At 36.5% G+C, this 22,184-nt stretch overlaps 1 protein-coding gene across 1 annotated transcript; it reads left to right on the top strand.

Annotated features, from left to right (window-relative positions):
• Positions 1-117: 117 nt before the first annotated feature.
• Positions 118-21,907, top strand: PPWD1 (peptidylprolyl isomerase domain and WD repeat containing 1). The gene is made up of 11 exons (XM_077773586.1): positions 118-314; positions 5,224-5,326; positions 6,045-6,145; positions 6,295-6,415; positions 8,212-8,659; positions 13,137-13,327; positions 14,155-14,344; positions 17,798-17,979; positions 19,894-19,975; positions 20,421-20,603; positions 21,603-21,907. Exons 1-11 carry the CDS (start codon positions 119-121, stop codon positions 21,744-21,746), a joined length of 1,941 nt encoding a protein of 646 aa, XP_077629712.1. The 5' UTR covers position 118; the 3' UTR covers positions 21,747-21,907.
• The last annotated feature ends 277 nt before the right edge of the window (positions 21,908-22,184 follow it).

Below are 22,184 nucleotides of genomic sequence, written 5' to 3'. Positions count from 1 at the left end.
CTCTAGCTCACCCCAGCCAATCCCGAACCTCGCTCGGCCACTGACGTACAGGTTGCGCCGCTTTGCTGATTGGTAGCGGAGCTGTGCGTGTCGCGCCTTGTCTGACAACTCGGGTAACATGGCGTCGGAAGGTGGAAGCGATTCACAGCTGAGAAGAAGAAGGCGCCGGGACACGGAGGAGCCGGAAAAAAGAGAACTCAGCGAAAGAGAGCTGACAGCGGTTATGGCTATGGCCCAAGAGAACGAAGAGGAAAATGAAGAGCGCTGGGTTGGGCCTTTACCTGTAGAGGCGACATTGGCCAAGAAGAGGAAAGGTAGCTACAAGCGATAGACACAGGGCGAGTTGGAATCTGCTTCCCAGACTGGGAAATTTCAAACTAGACCCAAAAATCAGATGGTGTGTGATTGCGGGGTTTTCTGCCCTCAGAACGGAGTGTCAGCTTCTGTTTTCTGGCGATTCTCTACTTGCACGGTCTCCCCGAAATAATACTTTGGGCTGAGTACAGCATGTTTTTCTGATATCTAACAATGTTAGTCACAGATGTGTTAAAATAACGTTTTCTAATAAATTCTAAAGCTAACTTATGCCACTACTTGGTATGTGCTAGGCGCCTGTCATTTAATCCCTACAGCAGGCACATTAGGTTGGAATTTCTGTCTCCAGTTTAGCAAACGTCAGAGTCCAGTTCTCTCGAAGGCTTTTATTTCAGGGATGCAGTTAGTCTTTCGGCGCACGCGGGAGAGGGGCCGACATGGCAGTGCCTGTTTTGAATCGTAAAGAGTAGGTAAAGATAATTTTAATCCTATCTCTTCCAGTAAGGAGTTTCTGACCCAGGAGAGTTACAGAAGTTTCCTGGATCACAAATTTTTCATCTAAAACCGGCAGTCTGTGGTTTTCAAACCACACTCAGGAGATACCAAGGCCTGAAGTATTTTCCAACTTTCGTGGAATAGCGACCAAGTATTATCAAATAAAAAGGGTAGGGAAGGAGGTTAAGTTTTTCTTGTTTTCAAAAGTTGTTCTATAAAATGCCTTTCTTGGTGTAAAACCATAAAAATACGATTTTTCTGTAAGGTCAAATTTTACTTTATCACTCTCTGTGCTTCAAATTTGTCAGCGATTTCTCATTTTAAAATCAAAGTCCAAACTCCCTGTCATCCATACAAGGTCCTTCTTGGTATGATCTCTCCTTACCTCACCAGCACATTCCCATTGCTTCTGTTTCCTGGCTCTCTTCCTTATGCTGTACTCTAGCCATATTAAAACACTTGAGAATGCGATATGTGCTTTTTCTTCTTTGAATGCCTGCCTACCAGGATATTATGATGTATACCTGAAATTATTTCCCGCACTTCTTTTCACTTGGCGAACTGTTGCCCAACTTTAGCACTCATCTCCAACTAACACCTCCTCTTAGAAACCTGTCATTTCTCCAGTATGGGCTGGGTTCCTAAAGAACATTGATCTCAGTCACCTGAGTGGTCAGTCGGTTAAGCATCCGACATTGGGCTCAAGTCATGATCTCACATGGGTTCGAGCCCCCATCGGGCTCTGTGCTGACAGTTAAGGGCCTGGAGCCTGCTTTGGATTCTGTGTCTCCCTCTCTCTGCCCCTCCCTGGCCCACGTTCTGTTTCACAAAAATGAATAAAGGGTTAAAAAAAAAATTGATAATAACTCCAGGGTATTTTTTTTTTTTTCTGAGAGAGAGAAACAGTGTGAGCAGGGGAGGGTCAGAGAGAGAGGGAGACACAGAATCCAAAGCAGGCTCCAGGCCCTTAACTGTCAGCACAGAGCCCGACTCGGGGCTCGAACCCAAGAACTGTGAGATCATGACCTGAGCCGAAGTCGGACACTTAACGGACTGAGCCACCCAGGCACCCCTCCAAGGTAATTTTTAACACATGAGTTTACAGGTAGCTTTCAAATTTTATGCTTCCAAATTTTGAAGAAGCTTCTTTTTTGAACATTGTACATTGACACCCTTAAACTGTTACCTTTTTTTACAGTTAGATCTTTCTGTTAAATGTTTCCATAGCAACTAACTCATTGCACTTGATACGTTTTATGATTGCATATGCATTCTGACTGAGCAATGTTTCTTACCACTGCAAAGACTGTAAGCTTATAAGAGCAAAGATCATGCCTGCTTTGTTCCACTGCTTTGCACAGAACAAGTGTTCAATAAGTATTTATTGAATGAATGAATATTACAGAGTAAATGCTCTTATAGTTGTAGTAGAATATGTTTGCATATCCTTTTTTATGGAAACATTAAAAATATCAAACTGCTGATATTAGTATTAAGAGACATAGATCTTACAAACTTAATTGAGACAGACGGCAATAATTAGGTGTGAAAATGTTTACATTTAACTAGCTGCTTATTGTATTTAAGCTAGTCAATAGTGTATTCAGTTTGAAAAAAAACCTGAAACTTATAATTTTTTAATGTTTATTTATTTTAGAGAGAGAGAGAGAGAATGAGGGAGGGGCAAAGAATCTGAAGCAGGCTCCAGGCTCTGAGCTTGTCAGCAGAGAGCCTGCCTCTGGGGCTTGAATGGATGAACTGTAAGATCATAACCTGAGCCAAAGTCAGATGCTTGACTGACTGAGCCACTCAGACATCCTGAAAACTGAAATTTAAAAACATGTATGAAATGTTCAAAAAATAATCATTGAAGATTCTATCTAAAAGGGAATTTGGGGCACCTGACTGACGTGGTCACTAGTGCATAAAAAACATTTATTAAATTTTCAAAATATTGAGACAGAGAGAGAGACCAATTGTGAGTGGGACAGGCTCCAGGCTCTGAGCTGTCAGTAGAGAGCCCACCACTAGGCTTGAGATCATGACCCAAGCTGAAGTCAGATGCTTAACAGACTGAGCCACTCAGGTACACACACCCCAATTTTTTTTTAATAAAAAGACAGGAGTGTGACAGGTATTTAGCTTCCTAGAAAAAGAGCCATTCCTTTTAACGTGTTCTTTGGACACTGGATTTTTGTATGCATTTTCAGAAAGACATTATAAATTATTATATGACACTACCTTTAATTAACCAAATGGTTTCTCAAAGACAGGAACTATATGTGTCCCTTATTTATGTTCATGTGCCTTGTAACCTGTTTTGTTGTTTTCAGTAAATACCTGCTCAAGTAAACTAACAAACAGCAAATGGAATATGTAGCAGGATTATATTAGCTGCATAAAAGAAGTCCCAAAGTAAACAGTCTAGGATTGGTATGGAGGCTTCAAAGGGACCCAGGCTCTTTGCAGCTTTCTGCCCTAACATCACTAGGATATGGCCCTCATCTTTGTCCTGAGTGATTATTAGAATCAGTGGTCTTATCCCAGTTCCCAAGTATAGGACTGAGAAAGGGTATAATGGAATACGTTTTGAAAGAGACTTCTTGATTGTCACACAACACTTCTATTTCATTGGCACGTGGTCACACCTAATTCTGGAGAAGGTGAGAAAGATCCTCTTATAGCTGACTGTCAGTTTGCACATATAAAAATGGTGGTTCTGTTATTAAAGATGAAGGGAAAGTAGTTCATTGGGCACAGCTTTGACTCTGCTATACAATAGTTATGAAAAACTATGAAACATCTCATTATGTGTAATGTAGCAGTATTTTGGAGAGAGAGCAAGCGAGAGAGAGCAGGTGTATGCTCTCATAGGGAGAGAGAGAATCCCAGGCAGTCTCCACACTTATTGTCGAGCCAGATGTGGGTTTCTATTCCACAACTGTGAGATCGTGACCTGAGGTAAAATCAAGAGTACATCACTTAAGCAACTGAGCTACCTGGGCGCCCCTGTAGCAACTTTTTATAGGCATGTTTGGCCATAGTTGGATTATTTTATTAGACACACATATAATGTCAGTTTTTGCTAGTAAAATTGTTCATGGCTCTTGTAATGAAGTGACTATTTCCTCGGATTAACATTTTTACAAATGTTTTGCCCCTGGAAAAAGTTGGGAAGTCCAGGACTTTCTCAGCTCCAAAAACCTATTTAGTATTTCATCATGTTTATCTGCTTCAACCCCACTATCAGTGACCTCCAATAGGATTAGTGCCTTAAAGATACACACACATAGGGTGGCCACTGGCCTCTTGTTAGTTATTTAAATTAGAACTAATAATTGGCTCTACATGGTTAAAAAGATGGTTGTGATGCTTTCATGAAACTTTTTAAGATTTTGGGTTTTTAAAATTTTTTTAATGTTTACTTTTTTTTTGAGAGAGAGAGAGGAAGAGCACAAGTGAGAGTGGAGCAGAGAGAGAAAGGAAGACACAACCTGAAGCAGGCTCCAGGCTCTGATCTCGTCAGCACAGAGCCGGACATGGGGCTCAAAGCTACGATCTGTGAGATCACGCAAAGCTACGATCTGTCAGATCATGACTTCAGCCGAAGTTAGATGCTTAACCGATTGAGCCACACAGGTTTTTGGTTTTTTAATGGAGCCTTAATATGAAGCCAGAATCACTCAGTTAAGTTCTGAGGGCAGTTAAGCATCTATACAGTATCTGAGACCTGTCATGCCTAACTTAATAATGGTGTTATTCACTACTATGAAATAAGTAACAGACCGGATTTTTTTTCATTACATATGAATTGAGAGAAATGTAAGAAGATCTATTAGAAAATAGAATTTTTTATGGGAGAGAAAGGGAGGGGCAGAGAGAGAGAGAGAGAATCCCAGGAGGGACAAAGGGAGGGAGAGAGAGAAGTGGGGCTCACCCAAAGTGGGCCTCGTGTTTACTGGAAGTGGGACTCATGTTCACCCAAAGCAGAGCTTGAGCTCAACCAACATGGGACTCGAACTCAAAAACCATGAGATCACGACGTGAGGCAAAGTCAGATGCTTAACAGCTGAGCCACCTATGTGCCCAATAGAAAATAGAATTTAGAAAACTCTTACAGAAAATACAAAATAGTATAGAGTTCCAGTTAAAAATAAACTTTTCTTGGGGCGCCTGGGTGGCTCAGTCGGTTGAGTGTCCATCTTTGGCTCAGGTCATGGTTTCACAGTTCGTGAGTTCGAGCCCCGTGTTGGGCTCTGTGCTGACAGCTAGCTCAGAGCCTGGAGCCTGCTTCGGATTCTGTGTTTCCCTCTCTCTCTGACCCTCCCCTGCTCACACTGCCCCCCTCTCTCTCTCAGAAATAAATAAAAACATTTTTTAAAAAATAAAATAAATTTTTCTTTTTTTCCTCAGTTCTAGAGTTTGAAAGAGTCTATCTTGAAAATCTCCCCAGTGCATCTATGTATGAGCGCAGTTACATGCATAGAGATGTTATCACCCATGTGGTATGCACCAAGTAAGTCTCACACATATTTTTTTAATTCTTAAAAATATATTTTAAAAAAATGCTTCCTTTCTGAGGGGGATCTGTAAAAGTACCTTTAGGATACTATGGATTTCTGTTTAATGCCACAGGTTCTATAATAGTTTAAGTTAAATGAAGTCCTACATATTCTTTCCTATTTCCTACAAGGAATGCATTCAAGGTAATATGTTAGGTATCTGAATACATGACATATACTAGGTTTCAGTAAATGGTTTCTATTTTTACATATCTTAAAGGGGAGACTATTCCGTACAAAGTCTTAACTAATACTTAACCAGATGACTGGAATACGATACAAAACAACTGTACATTGGTTATCAACTTTTGAAAATGAGTATGTTTTCCATGTGAAAAGACTGCCTACGGGGTGATTTTACCATTAAAGGATTGTAAGGTCTACTGAAATTCCTGATGAAATTTTTTTTTTTTTAATATCAGGTCCTAGTACAACTTTGATGCTAGCTCTTGAGGTTAAAGTTAGTGCCATAGCAACTATTATGATATCCAGAAAAGAACTACTAAATTTGCCATATTCTGTCTACCTTCACATGGTGACCTTCATAAAGGAAGATATAAAAATAAAAATATTTTGAAAGAGCCAAAGATTCTCAGTGAATGATTGCTTTGGGGTAGTAAATCATTCATAGATCTGCTTTACAAATTAACTTTTATAATTTTATATATGCAGGACAGACTTTATTATTACTGCCAGTCATGATGGACATGTTAAGTTCTGGAAAAAGATAGAAGAGGGAATTGAATTTGTTAAACATTTTCGTAGTCACCTGGGTAAGAATTTCACTGTGTGTGTGCGTGTGTGTGTACATGTGTTTTAAATTATATTGGTTAAAGTTTTTTTTTGAGTGTTTTTTTTTCCTTTGAATCATGCATATTTGTTTCATTGGTATTTACTAGAATGTTTTGATTTATTTAAATAGGAGTTATTGAGAGTATTGCAGTTAGCTCTGAGGGAGCATTGTTCTGTTCTGTGGGTGATGATAAAGCAATGAAGGTGTTTGATGTAGTGAACTTTGACATGATCAATATGCTGAAGCTTGGGTGAGTCTTTTTAAAGTACATATATTTTTAACTTAGTGAAATAATTTTTAAACTATCATCATTTTGTACATGTGTCTAAACAAAATATATTGCCATTCCATTAAAAGCTGTGCCTTTCAATTTTGCTTAGGAAAAGTAGAGAGGAATTCTTGTTATGATGCTCTTTGGAGGCTTCTGCTGTGAATTTTTTTTGTTAATCACACCAAAAATTTTTAAACAGCATCATAACAAGGATTCATTATATCCATTTAACATTACTTAATTAATGAGTATCCATCATGTCTAATTTACTGGTACTTAGAATTAACTTCCTTGCTTTGCTTATTTCAGTAATATGTATTATCCCTTATTAAGGCTTATGTACATTTTGGAATTGAGGTGATTCATCGGTAAATTTAATAAAGTATATTGGATTGGTATCCACACCATGTGGATAGACTGTACAGAAATGAGATGAATACCTTGTTTTAAGCATGTTTTCTTAAGATACCATACTGAATTTATATACATGTAAATGAATGTCAGCTTGAAAATCTAGCATTGTCAAAAAGAGTCTTAGGACTTGTCTTAGCTCAGACTGCCATTATTAAAAACTATAGGTTGAGTGGCTTAACCAATGGAAATTTATTTTCTCAAGAGGTCTGGAGGTTGGAAAGTACAAGATCAAGATTCCAGCAGGGTTTGGTTTGTGGTGAGGGCTCTCTTTGGGGACAAGATGGAAGGAGGAATGGTATATCCCTCTTTCCCTTCTCTGGAATTAGGGCTCCTCACTTATGACATCATTCAACGTTAATTACCTTCTAATTATCTCCAGATCAATCACCTTGAGTAACTGCAAGATATGAACAGTGGGGGAATGAGAACAATATTTCATTACATAGCAAGACTTCTTTTGGAATTTCCTTCAAAACCAGTTGATGAGCCACTAAAGGAAATCAGTCTCATCACTTATGATCAGAACTTATTTTTGATTACAAATAGAAATATCTTTTGATTATCTGTCTTATTCCCCTGCTTTGTTTACCTACATTTTAGGTGTTCTTACAAATTAGATCTATTCATAAATGTTGAATCTCTGCCACCTTTGAGGATATTACTTAAGTTTTGATAGAAATTCTAAAACAGGAGTCCTAAAAAGTTTTGAGCATCAGCACCAACATTGGAATAACTGCGTAACTTCTTTAACTAACTGCTTTGAAGGAGACAACACTCATTTGAGTGTGTAAGTTTGATGTTTTGATTAAGTCTGTCTCAGTTCTTTTATATTTTATCAGGCAGCATGTTCAGACTTTATAGTTTTAAGATTGAGTCGCAAATAATGAGAATGTGATATCAAAATGTTTTTCTTTTGATCATATTTATAACTAAAATATTTTAATTTTAAACATTTCAAGAATGGGTTTATCAACCATACTGTTACATACTAACCTATTGAAAAATAAGTTAAAAATAGACTGAGACATAGAGATCCAAAAGGCAATGCCCTGGAATATTTTAAGGCCCTGGCGTGATGAGATTTTCTTACCTTTCCAAGAGAGAAGTAAATGAGCTGCTATATGAAGTTTTCTTTGTGGTCTGATAAATCCTCAGAGGTTATTACCATTATATTAATGAGGTCAGAAAGAGAAAAATTAGTAACTTTTCTTAGTTGTTCCTCCCCAGTTTCTTTCTCTCTGCTACTTTAGATAAAGGAATCAAAAACTAAAATCATTGGTCAGGACATTTTTTTTGGTGGTGAGAGTGGGTAAGGATGCTTACTTGTTGTACTGACTTCTTTTTTCCCCTCACTATTATAGCTATTTTCCTGGACAGTGTGAGTGGATCTATTGCCCAGGGGATGCCATATCTTCAGTTGCTGCTTCTGAGAAGAGCACAGGAAAAATTTTCATTTATGATGGTCGAGGAGATAACCAGCCACTTCATATTTTTGACAAACTCCATACATCACCTCTTACTCAGATACGGCTGAATGCAGTTTACAAAGCAATAGTGTCTTCTGATAAATCTGGAATGATTGAATACTGGACTGGGCCTCCTCATGAATATAGGTTCCCCAAAAATGTGAACTGGGAATATAAAACCGACACAGATTTATATGAGTTTGCCAAGTGCAAGGCTTATCCAACCAGCATATGTTTTTCACCTGATGGGAAGAAAATAGCTACTATTGGTTCTGATAGAAAAGTTAGAATTTTCAGATTTTTAACTGGAAAACTCATGAGAGTCTTTGATGAATCACTAAGTGTAAGTGCAATATAAATGTAATGAGAATTTCCTTTTCTGAGTGTATTTTGTGCTATTTCTTAAAAGGTATTTTTTTGGATATAGATATTTACATTGATGGTTATTTTCTCTTAGCACATTGAAAATATTACTGATCTGTCTTGCCATGTTCTTTGTGATGTGATCTCTTCTGAGCCAATTATCCTTCTTTTATGTGGCTGTTTTTTTTGTTTTGTTTTGTTTTTTTGTTTTTTTTTTAGTTTTGTTTGTAAGCTCATCTTAAGCTCTTCAGAACTCACTCTGGGCCCCCTTTTACTCTGTCCACTCCTCTCCTTTTTTTTTTTTTTTCCCCAATGTTTTTTATTTATTTCTGAGAGAGAGAGAGAGAGACAGCGTGAACAGGGGAGGGTCAGAGAGAGAGGGAGACACAGAATCTGAAGCAGGCTCCAGGCTCTGAGCTAGCTGTCAGCACAGAGCCCTACTCAGGGCTTGAATCCACGAACCATGTGATCCTGACCTGAGCTGAAGTCGGATGCTTAACCGACTGAGCCACCCAGGCGCCCCCACTCCTGTCTATTACTATGCTTACTCTCAAATTGATTTCTCCATGTTACTATTATGAATAGACATGGTGCTATTCTTTTTGTTTTGCTTAACTGTCTTCATGAATGGTACCAATATCCATCTACTTGCATAATCCACAAACCCTTGTCATTCTAAACTTCTTAATTCTTTTTCCTTAGCCCTCTGTTTAATTCATCATGAGTCCTGTCAATTTTACTTTCTAAATATACTTAAAACCTATCCATATCCTTTCAGCATAGCTGTCACTACTGTAGCTCATGATCTTTTGCCTGGACTATCTCATGGCCTACTGCCTATACTCGGGCTTCCTCCTAACAGGTTATCCACACTGCATCCAGAGCAATTTTTTTAAGCGCGTATATGATCATTTCATTCTTTGAACCTTTTAGTGACTTCTTATTGTTCTTAGGATCAAGACCAAAATCACAGCCTGCCTTGTTGTGGCCTTTGCCTACCACTCTAGGCTACTGTCACTCACTTTTCTATCTTCCTCTTAACACTAGCCATTGATTCCTTATTTTAGTTTCTTGAACATGTCTTCTACCATACGGCCTTTGCTTATGCTGTTCCTGCTGCCTGGAATCACTCCTCCTCCATACCGTGTCCCTCAAATCTCATTTAAAGGGTCACTTCCTTTAATATTTGTCTAATCTAGGACAACTTTTTTTTTTAATGTGACTCAATATCACTCTGTTTATTTTCTCTTAGAGCATTTGGCATGATCTTATTTTTGATTACTACATATCAACGCCTAGTAGACTAAACTCTATGTGATCTATGGTCCCTTACCTGTTTTGGCTCATGTTTGTATCTCCAGCACTAAAAATAATATGCAACACATAATTACTGCTAACAAGAATTTGTTAAAGCATGTACTTGTAGAACAAGACTTTCTATCCATGCAAAGTTAACTGTTTTTTGTGGAAATTGGGTCTGATTACCTGTTTACCGCAAGTATTCTCTAACTGCTAATGGTATGTTGAATCCTCTGATTCTGTGGGTTGAACCTTTGTAGCAGTACTGTTTATTTTATAATAGTGTCAATTCTACAATGTTGGTAGTAACCAGTTTACATTAGATTCCTTGCATTAAGGTCTTAAATTCTGTTGTTCTTATTAGTGACGCTCTTGTTTGGTAGCAAGTGGCTTTAAGTTGGGTGGATTATCTGCCTGAAGTAATATGAATTCAGACAAATGTGAAGATCTCTTTGTTAGTCAGATCATCCTCCTGACTTATTTTCTTCTTGGAAGAGAATAGCTTTCAATTATACTTTTAAGAATAGGAGAAAACTGTCTTTGTGATTTTTTTTTTCATTAATGGTGGCTGGTAACTAGGTATTAGTTCAACTTAAATATAATTTAAAGGCCTTTTACCAATTTGCAGCTCTTTGAAGATTTCTCAGCAAAGAAATATTTAAAAACATGGTCTCTGGATATTAATTTTTTTTTTTTAAGTTTTATGTTTATTTATTATTGAGACAGAGAGAAACAGAGCATGAGCAGGGGAGGGCCAGAGAGAGAGGGAGACACAGAATCCAAAGCAGGCTTCAGGCTCCGAGCTGTCAGCACAGAGCCCAACATGGGGCTCGAACCCACAAACCGTGAGATCATGACCTGAGCCAGTCAGACACTTAACTGACTAAGCCACGTAGGCGCCTCTCTGGATATTAATTTCTTAACACAAATACTCTGTTTCTTCACTGTTGACTTCAACAAATGTTGAAGAGGGCTGAAATAAGAGGAGGTTCATAGTAAAGCTTATGACAGAAGCTGAGATTCAGAATAACAGAGGTTGTCCAAAACAACAACAAAAACAAATGCCAGGTAAATTAGTTAGATTGATAGTGGTAGTAAATCAGTGAAATCTCACAGTTAATGAGATATGCATATGTTGCACAGTTGGGTATCACAGACGCCCTGCTATTAAAGTAGAATACTATAAAAAGATACTTCTGTATTCATCAGGTTGGATTAACATGTATGAAATACATACACACGGGCAGATGGCCGTCTACAAACCTGAAGTCTTGAAAATGAATCTTTTCTAGTAAAATAATCAGTGGTCTCTCTCTATAAAAATGCCAGGCTATTTCTAGCATATGAATAAGCAAGTAGTCTCAGAGACTGGAGATAAGAAAACCTAATGACCACCAGGATTTTTATTTGTCCCATAAGACCTTTGCTTCATGTTGTTCCCTAACACACATACCTCCTTTTGTTTTTATGGAACTGTGTATATTGTTCTTTCCATATCTGTAAAAATGGGATTTCTAGTTAATGCAAGCATGAAAATAAGTAGATTGGACATAGTTTGGCTTCTTTTTATCTCCAGTGGAGACCTGCTGTTGAATTCTGCTGTTTGATCCCCCAAATGTCTGGAAACCTGAAAGATCTTAATTGAGAGGAAGTTGGTAGTGTGATAATCCATAGTAATTGAGATGTGAGCTTATCTGAAAATTGTGTTAAATATCTGAAGAAAACCGAATAAGCTACAGAGCACTCATAAAAATATTCATCTACCCTAAATCACATTTATCTAATGATAATCTATGTTGTGTTCTCTATAAAAATAACTTGAAACATTTTCTAAAATATCATGAAATCATTATAAATTAATGAAATGATAAGAGTTCATTCATTCAACAAAAATTGAGTGCTTGTTATGTCACGTCCATGATCCTTTTACAGGGACCTTATACTCTGTACTTAACAGTGTCCAATATAGTAGCCACCAACCACACGTAGCTAGTGAGCACTTGATACGAGGTTAGTCCAAATTGAGATGGGCTGAAAGTATAAAATATAGGATTTCAAAGGCTAAACTAAAAAAATGGAATATAAGTTTATCTCATTTTTTTTAAGGTTTTATTTTTAAGTAATCTCTGTACCCATCATGGGACTCGAACTTACCACCTTGAGAGCAAGAGACACATGCTCCACTGACTGAGCCAGCCAAGCGCTTCTATCTCAATTTTTAAATATTGCATAAAGTTTAAATGAATATATTTTGGATATATGGGGTTGAATAAAACCTTATTAAGACTAATTTCACCTGTTTCTTTTTACTTTAAGTAGCTACTAGATCATTTAAAATTACATACTTGGGGGGCGCCTGGGTGGCTTAGTCGGTTAAGCGTCCGACTTTCGCTTAGGTCATGATCTCGCAGTTCGTGGGTTCGAGCCCCGCGTCGGGCTCTGTGCTGACTGCCAGCTCAGAGCCTGGAGCCTGTTTCAATCTGTGACTGCCTCTCTCTCTGGCCCTCCCCTCCTCACGCTGTCTCTCTCTCTCTCCTAGAAATAAATAAAAAACATTTAAAAATTAAAAAAAAGTAAAAATAAAAAATAAAATAAAATTGCATACTTGGTTTGCATTATACTTCTATTGGAAAGTACTAGTTTGTAGCATTTTATTTATTTACTTATTTATTTATTTATTTATTTATTTATGAGAAGAAGAGAACACAAGTAGGGGAGGGGCAGAGACAGAGGGAGAGAGAGAGAATCTTAAGCAGACTCCACACCCAGTATGGAGCCCTACACAGAGCCAGATATGGAGCTCAATCTCCTAACTATGAGATCATAACCTGAGCCGAAATCAACGGTCAGACGCTTAACCTACTGATCCACCTAGTTGTTCCTAATCTGTTTCTTATAAAAGGCAGCAGATATATTGTTTCTGTACAGAAGACAGTAGTTATATTAACTGATCTTTTTTTTATTAAGAAGAAGCAGTGTATATGCTATTTTTTTACAATTGAACTTACTAATGTATTTTTGTTTCCTGCTTATGGTATTTAGAATCCTCTTTAAGGTAACCTATAAATACACAAACTTTCAGTGGCTCTTAATGTGTCCTGTGCTTCTATTTAAATTCTCATTCCCTTTATCACGTAACTTTTTTGTTTGCTTCCTAGATGTTTACTGAACTGCAGCAGATGAGACAACAGCTCCCTGATATGGAATTTGGCCGACGAATGGCTGTCGAACGTGAGTTGGAGAAGGTGGATGCAGTAAGATTAATTAACATAGTCTTTGATGAAACTGGACACTTCGTGCTATATGGAACAATGCTAGGCATTAAAGTTATAAATGTAGAAACAAACCGGTAAGCTTTAATGAGACGTTTTTTTGAAGTGCATTCATTTATGGGGGACCATTTCCTCCTTCAGGGAAACAATGGGAGTTTTGTTTGTTCCAAGACAAGTGGAATGGTCCCAAATGTCTAAACTTAACCAAATGTTTTGACTGGATTTTTTGTGGTCTTTTGGTTGTTTATAATCTTATGTAAAAAGTTTCCACTCATGTTTGTAAAAGAAATGGAAAAAAGATATGCATAGTTTCAAGGTTTTTTTTTTTTTAACAAGTTTCAATCTCTCTTTTGCTTATTGATTTAAATTAGCCTGGTTCATGTTAAATGTTGCCAAATATTTTAACCACAGAATTCAGCATTACATCCTGCTAGACATAAAATCAGAAGTTAAAATGCATGAAACCACAATAAGCCTTTTGTGCAAACAGTCCATTTGGTTTTAGTACAAAATAGCTACAATCAGATACTAACACTGAATGTAAATGAAAAGAACTTAAAGTATATTTTAAAGAGAAAAAAATCTGGGGCTGTACATTCTCACATATAAACAAATTTATATTGTAGTTATTCTCAGTATAGAATCTTTGAAGGCTTGCAAAAAGATTAAGATAATAGGGATAGGTTAAAATTATGAATGAATGATTGTATTTTTTTTAACCTGAAAATTCCAGCCAATTTAAAATAAATCTCTTTGGGGACGGGTGGGTAGGGAAATACTTTTTAAAAAAACTTTTAGTAATTATTTTATACAAGGTTAAAGGATAATTGATTCCTAGCCTTTATAAAATTTTTATAATTGGAGTTATTTCTGGTAATTTTATTTTATAAAATGTATTTTCCAGGTGTGTGCGCATCTTAGGCAAGCAAGAAAATATTAGAGTGATGCAGTTGGCTTTGTTCCAGGGAATAGCCAAAAAACATCGTGCTGCAACTACTATAGAAATGAAAGCTTCTGAAAATCCTGTTCTTCAGAATATTCAAGCTGACCCAACAATAGTTTGTACATCTTTCAAAAAGAATAGATTTTACATGGTATGTGGAAATACTAGGAAATGGGCCTTAATTCTTCAAATTTGGTTGGAGGTTTATTTTCTTAGCTTGTGCTTTCAACTGAAGGGAATGTTGGCAATAATAGCATACTTTCTAAACAACCAGAATACCATCTGAAAACATTAATATTTCATAATTTTTAACTAGGACTCGATTTTGTACTGTTGTCCTCCTGTTTTGAAAATTTTTCAACCTGGCTTCTGTAACTATTTGTGTTGTCTAAGATGTAAGGAAGTAAGTGGTTATGGTAGTAATTGTATCCAAAATAGGTTTTGCTCTGGGGTTTTAAAAATTCTAAAAAAGATTATTTTTCATCTTTTGTTCTTGATTTATCTTTCCTGAACACTTGCTTCTCTAAGCTCATTTCTTTTTTTACCTTTCAACTCTCTTGTAATGGTGCTACCTTAAAAGTGTATATTCCTGACAATTTTTTTTTTTCTAGAGAACTACAAGTACTTGCAAGTACTTTACATGTTAACTAAGACTGGGCTCAGAAACAAATTGCCTAAGCTATCTAGGAGTAGCAGTGTCCTAACTGTTGCCAAGCAGAAAAATCTAAAGTGTGGAAACCTCTACTCTATCATTCTGTCTTTCACATTTTAGTTAGAGACTGAGTTCCAAATTCGGATATTTCTCTGCCTAAAACCCTTTAATGTCTCCTCAACTATCTATATTAGCTGGCTCTTCTATTTATCTTTCTTAATTTTAATTCCTTTGCTACATTGACTGTACTGAACTTGATCCTGTTTGCAATGGCTGAGTGTTCTTTTTACCTCAATGCATTTGCACAGGCTGTTCCTTCTGCCAGTCACATACCTGTCCCCAGTTCCTACTTATATCAGATCTCAGCTTGGAAGCCTTCTCTTGACATCAAGTCTGAGTTAGGTATGCCTGGTTGTGCTCTATGTGTTACAGTTTTTGGAATAGTTTACTTTTTCTTTTTTTTTTTTTTTTTTTTTTTAAACCTCTGATTCTGTCATCCCCTCCTTAAGATAATATGAAATCCTCAAGGGGTGCCTGGTTGGCTCAGTCGTTTGAGCATCTGACTTCGGCTCAGGTCATGATCTCACAGTTCATGGGTTCGAGCCCCACATCAGGCTCTGTGCTGAATGTTTGCTCAGAGCCAGGAGCCTGCTTTGGATTCTGTGTCTCCTTCTCTCTCTGCCCCTCCTCTGCTCACACTCTGTCTCACTCTGTCTCTCAAAAATAAGTAAACTTAAAAAAAAAGTTTTTTAATCAAAAAAATATATAAAATTCTCAAATACAGGGCATTATATTTTCTCCACTATTCACAGGTTTGGTAAAGTGTGTGGCTCATTCTAGTATACCGATTTTTTTCATCTGATATACTGTAAGTAGCTGTGAAGCTATCCAGGTTACCAGCATTTGATTAATGTAGGAAATAGCAGTTTATCCCAGCCAAGTTTTTAACTGAAAATGGGTACATCCTTTTAAGATGAAAATTTTATTTAGAAACTTTCAAAGTCATTGCTAAAAAAATAATGACAAATATTAATTTGTTAAAAAAGGAAAGAATTTTTTCTTGTTTTTACATGTAATTTAGCTGTTTTGAAGTTAAAAATTAATTCTTGGTATATACTAAAAACATAAACTAATTTTCTGTCCACTTTATCAAAACACTGTAACAAGTTACTTTTTCTTCCCCTAAAGTTTACTTTCATATTGATTAAATCACATATGTTACTTGTAAAGACTGAAGAAGAAAAGTCACTGTGCATCTTTATACAGCTAACATGTTCATAAAATTATCTTTCATTTTATTAGATAGACATATTTGTAAGCAAAAGTAAATGGTATATACATATATGTAAATTTCTTATCCTTTCAAATCCAATATCAAAATATTACAAAATTTGAACTTTAGTAGTTCAATATGTGAGCTAAATTAAAATACCTATTTAAAAATTCATATAAATAGGGGCACCTGGGTGGCTCAGTCAGTTGGGCATCCAACTTCAGGTCACAATCTCACGGTTTGTGGGTTCGAGCCCCGCGTCGGGCTCTGTGCTGACAGCTAGCTCAGAACCTGGAGCCTGCTTCAGATTCTGTGTCTCCCTGTCTCTCTGACCCTCCCTTGCTCATGCTGTCTCGCTCTCTCTCTCCCTCTCTCAGAAATAAATAAAAACATTTTTTAAAAATTCATATAAGTAAATAATACAACAGATAATGCCATTCCTTTGAAAATTGGATAATTAGACATAGGTCAACAAGATCCTAGCTTGGTTGTTTCTTTATTTGGAATTTATCCAAGTAGATGAGGAATGACATTAGGCAAGACAGGGCCTGGGACACTGGCTTTACCTTCCTGGAACTCAGTTGATATTAGGTAGAGCTTTCTCAGGAGAAGAGATTTCTACTTATTAAGTCAAATTAAGAAAAACAAAAACAGGGGCGCCTGGGTGGCTTAGTCGGTTAAGCGTACGACTTTCGCTTGGGTCATGATCTCGCGGTTCGTGGGTTTGAGCCCCGCATCGGGCTCTGTGCTGACTGCCAGCTCAGAGCCTGGAGCCTGTTTCAGTCTGTGACTCCCTCTCTCTCTGACCCTCCCCTGCTCACGCTGTCTCTCTCTCTCTCCTAGAAATAAATAAATAAAAAAAAAAAAGAAAAACAAAAACAAAAACAACAAAACAGGCTCAGAGGAGTCCAGAGTTTTAACAACTGAAATGTTTCTCTCAATTTTCCCTATATCCTGAGGTATCCTGGAATTTCTATAACTTCACTCAAAATTTACATTCTTTCTTCCATACTTCAGAGTTTAGATAGAACAGATGGGGGCTTTGTAAGGAAAAAAATAGCCAAGACACATTACTGATTCGTCTTTGAATCCTCATCCTGCCTAGCACCAGGTTCTGCTCATTGTAGTAACAATTATTAATATGCATATAGTATCTTTTTACATATTAGGCACTATTCTCCGAACATTTTATGTCCCTTCATTGAATCTTCACAAAAGGTACCATTTTGAGATAGTTATTATCCCCATTTATGAATGAGGAAATGGAATAAATGAATTTATTTTGCCAAAATCATGTAACTAGTAAGTAGCAGAATGGAATTCAAACCCAGGCAAACTAGTGAAAAGCACCGGTTGACAGGTTATAAAATACTAGTAGGCAGAGGCAGAAAGCTACCTCAAATAAAGGTGCATCTTGTTCAATGTGTACCCAAAAAGAAATTAAATCCCATTTGAAAACATATATCTTCATTGTATGGATTGTTTTCATTTTAGACAAGGTAAAAATAATTTAACTGTATTTTACTTTTGTGATAGGAAGTGATTGCTGCAATATGGATTTATGCTGATGTGAATTCTTACTCTCCTCAAATACCATAGATAGAAATGAAATTTTGTTGACAAAATTTTAACCTAATGAAAAATTTAATTCATTCATTATCTTTTAATTTTCCTCTGAGTTTACCAAACGAGAACCAGAAGATACAAAAAGTGCAGATTCTGACCGAGATGTTTTTAATGAGAAACCTTCTAAAGAAGAAGTCATGGCAGCTACTCAAGCTGAAGGACCTAAACGCGTTTCAGATAGTGCCATTATCCACACAAGCATGGGAGACATTCATATCAAACTTTTTCCTGTTGAGTACGTACTGTCTTCTGTCTAAGATAAACACCACTGTAAATGTGTTTATTTGAAGAAACTGTGTGACTTAAAATTGTATTTCAACTTGAGAAATTTTACTTTATTTTTATTTACTTTTTAATTTTTTTTAATGTTTTTATTCAGTTTTTGAGAGACAGAGACAGACCATGAGCAGGGAAGGGACAAAGAGAGAGGGAGACAAAATCTGAAGCTGGCTCCAGGCTCTGAGCTGTCAGCACAGAGCCCAGTGGGCGGCTCGAACCCATGAACCATGACCTAAGCCAAAGTCGGCCATTTAACCAACTGAGCCACCCAGGCGCCCCTCAACTTGAGGAATTTTAAAGAACTGAAGTGTTTGATAGAGTATCTATCTTTAGCTTTCTGATAACTGTTCCTCTAGAAAATGGGGTAATTTTATATATATACTCATACTTCACAGGTTTATTATTATGCATATAAAACAAATGGCTGTGAAAGTGCTGGATGTAAAGTATAAAGTAACATACAAACGTATATTACCATTAACTATGCATCCCAACTAGATTTTATGGCTCGCTTGTTATAACTGGCTTTACCCTCAGAGCAAATCCTTAAGGGGAGGATAATTCCTTTTCCTCCTTACATTTCCTAGACCTCCACTACTTCTTTAGTTCCAGTACTTTCTATAGGTTTTAAAAATTCCAACAAGGGGCATCTGAGTGGCTCATTCAGTTGAGTGTCCAACTCTGGATTTATACTCAGGTCATGATTCCAGAGTTGTGGGATCGAGCCCCATGTTGGGCTCTGCACTAAACATGGAGCCTGCTTAAGATTCTGTGTCTCTTCCCCTCCCCTGCTTGTGCACACTCTCTTCCTCTCTCTCAAATACAAATAAATAAATAAATAAACTAAGAAAAAAACATACTGAAAAAAGCAGAAAGGAATTCTGGACAGTTTAAAAGTTTGCAAGATGAATGTGCAATACCAAATACAATATCTTTGGCTATTCTTGATCCAAAAAGTGACATCTTTGGGGCGCCTGGGTGACTCAGTCATTTGACTATCCAACTCTTGATTTTGGCTCAGGTCATGATCCCAGGGTCATGGAGTTGAGCTATGTGTCAGGCTCCTTGCTGAATGTGGAGCCTGCTTGGGATTCTCTCTCCCTGTCTGTAAAAAAATGAAAACAAAAAACAAAGAGTGTCATCTTTTACAACCCCTTTTACTTAAAAAGTACTTCTTTATTTTGTATATGAGTGTTTTAAATGTGCCTTGATACTGAACAAAGCACTAGGCAGTTCTAGACACCTGCACCATCTAATTTTAAGTGCTCAGAGCCCAAGCAACTATTAAGCCTGTTCCCTGATGTACTTGGTGCAATATTCTTTCATATTTCCCTTACATTCCCAGCTCTAAGAGTTATTTCATGTACTTATTAAATCATCACATGAGATTACTTAACATTTAGAAAGCTTCATACTTTGAGTGTGTGTTTGTCATTTAAAGTTGATTAGATTTAGGGGATATCATTTCAGAGAGTAGGTCGTTCATCAGTAACTGTCAGTGTAGCATAACATTGTTTTTATGAGAAAATTATCTTTCCCAGGAACTGAACCTACTATATGCAGTTAATATACATATCTTAAGGTTCTGTAGCCATAGTTTTTAAACTGCTAAATGACTTTGAAATTTAAATACTGTCAAACTCAAATATAATCATTCATGACCTAAAGATAATATAGTAAACAATATTAGTATACTATGGCTTATATGATCTTTCAACTCTTTCTTGTCCTGAGATTAAAAGAAGTTATGGAAAAAGACTGTTCTGAAACATTCAGAAGGTAATGCAAGCGTTATTAGGAAGCAGAACTGCAAAGAAAACTGTCTTAAGATGCTCTGAATGGATTTCATATTTAACTTATATCTTACTAGGTGCCCGAAGACAGTGGAAAACTTCTGTGTTCACAGCAGAAACGGTTATTATAATGGACATACATTTCACCGTATAATTAAGGTAAGTTATACAAAATTTGTATGAACTCAGGAATAGTGTATTTTTGCATAACCAGAGGTTTAAACGTAACCCGAGGTTTAAACGTAAGGAATCTTCCTGTCTCACAATTATCAGGTTATTAGAAAGGAATAGGAAAGGGGCACCTGGGTGGCTCATTCGGTTAAAAGCATCCAACTTGTGATGTTGGCTCAGGTCATCAGCTCACAGTTCATGGGTTGGAGCCCACATCAGGCTCTGTGCCAACGGTGTGAAGCCTTTTTAGGATCTCCCTCTCTCTCTGCCTATTCCCCACTGGTGCATTCTCTCTCAAATAAATAAACTTTAAAAAAGAAAAAGTTAAGATTTTATTGAACACATAACACACTTAAACATTAAAAGATCCCAAAACGTACATATAGAAAAGGACAGTGTATTAAGATTTTTTTTTTGTATACTTCCTCTTAAGGGCTTCATGATTCAAACAGGAGATCCAACAGGTACTGGTATGGGAGGAGAAAGCATATGGGGAGGAGAATTTGAAGATGAATTTCATTCAACATTACGACATGACAGACCATATACACTCAGTATGGCCAATGCTGGATCAAATACTAATGGATCCCAGTTTTTTATAACAGTAGTACCAACGGTAAGTAGAACAGTGTTGTCTATAAGCCACAGATTCATAGGTTATGATCGAAGAATGAATTCAGTAAAAGAGAGCTGCATTATTCTCTACTATTATTTATTTCTGCCACGATATAAAAAAATTAAACAGTTTAGATGAGAAAATATAAAATTACCCAGCAAATCATATTTTACTTTGTAAAACAATACTCCCATAACTCAGGACTCTGGAGTTTAAGTCACATTTGTCACTACTAATTGTACAATAGAAAACAAATTATTTCACTTCTGGGCCTATTTCCTTTAGAATGTGGGGATTAGAGTATATTCTCAATTTTAAGACTTTTTTCTATATTTTAATATCTCTGATATTAGAATGTAACCCATAATGCAACATTGTAGATTTGATGAAATACAGTATAAAAATATTGAGCTCTGTTGCTGTGTAGTTACACAAAATTATAAAAATTATTCTGTTCTGTTTTTTGGAGTTAAGCACCATGCAAGGAAGAAAAAATATAACTACTACCTATCAGGCACAAAATAATATTCACAATACTTCTAGTATCACCATACCCAGTTTTAAAAACCAGATGAGTATACAAAGAGTGAGACATGATTAACTTGCCAAACATCAAGTAAATAGTAGAGCGCACATTTGAGTTCCCATCTCTCTACTACAAAAGTACATGCTACTTAATTCCAAACTGTCTCTTTTGCAGGTCTGATTTCTGCAGAGAACTTTTAAAGCCTTAGCCAGAATTCTTTAAGCCATGCAAAAAAACTTACCTTTAGCAAACATCTTTCAGCTCCATTTGGTCTGAAAGAGGCAGCTATCTAATTGAACATTATACTATGCTGTTACATTTTTTTCAGATAAACAAGGAAATCACTCTTAAAATGTCTTTTTATTAAATTAAAAATGAAGCATAAATTTAAATTCTCTATAATTTGCTCACCCACAGGGTGTGATTTAAGAAATCAGGGTTTACCAAGATTTTCCATTTCTCCTCCACTGCAGCCTTGGCTTGATAATAAGCACACAGTGTTTGGACGAGTGACTAAAGGAATGGAAGTTGTACAGAGGATCTCCAATGTCAAAGTCAATCCCAAAACAGATAAGCCCTATGAGGATGTCAGCATCATAAATATTACTGTCAAGTAAAATAAGGTTTGTTTCATTGTATGTATAAATAAAAATACACATATATTAAACACAGGGTTATTTTACAGAGGAAGATCTTAGGATTTGCTGAACATCCAAATCATGTTTCAATGATGCAATATTATGTTTTCATATTTTTCATTAAAGGACCTTTTTTAAAACCCTGCCTTTCATTTTTCTCACAATATTTCTTATCCTAGGAGGTGATAAACTGAAATGGACTAAATTTGGGTACCAGAATCTGCTAGTAATATACCACTTCCTTCTTTTCTTAGGTTTTTGTTTCATGCCAAATAATTTTACGTTTTAATCACTATTAAAAATAGTAAGTAGTGGTAAATACAACTTTAGTAAATACGAATTTGTAGTTTATTAAAGATTTAGAAATAACTTATCCTGTAGTTACAGTGTAAGTCACATTTAAATGAGTATTATAGC

The sequence above is a fragment of the Crocuta crocuta genome, unplaced genomic scaffold, assembly GCF_008692635.1.
Source record: "Crocuta crocuta isolate KB4526 unplaced genomic scaffold, BGI_CrCroc_1.0 scaffold383, whole genome shotgun sequence".
In the NCBI taxonomy this organism is placed as follows: Eukaryota; Metazoa; Chordata; class Mammalia; order Carnivora; family Hyaenidae; genus Crocuta; species Crocuta crocuta.
Note: the sequence above shows the minus strand (reverse complement) of the source record. Positions and strands in the feature narration are given on the sequence as shown.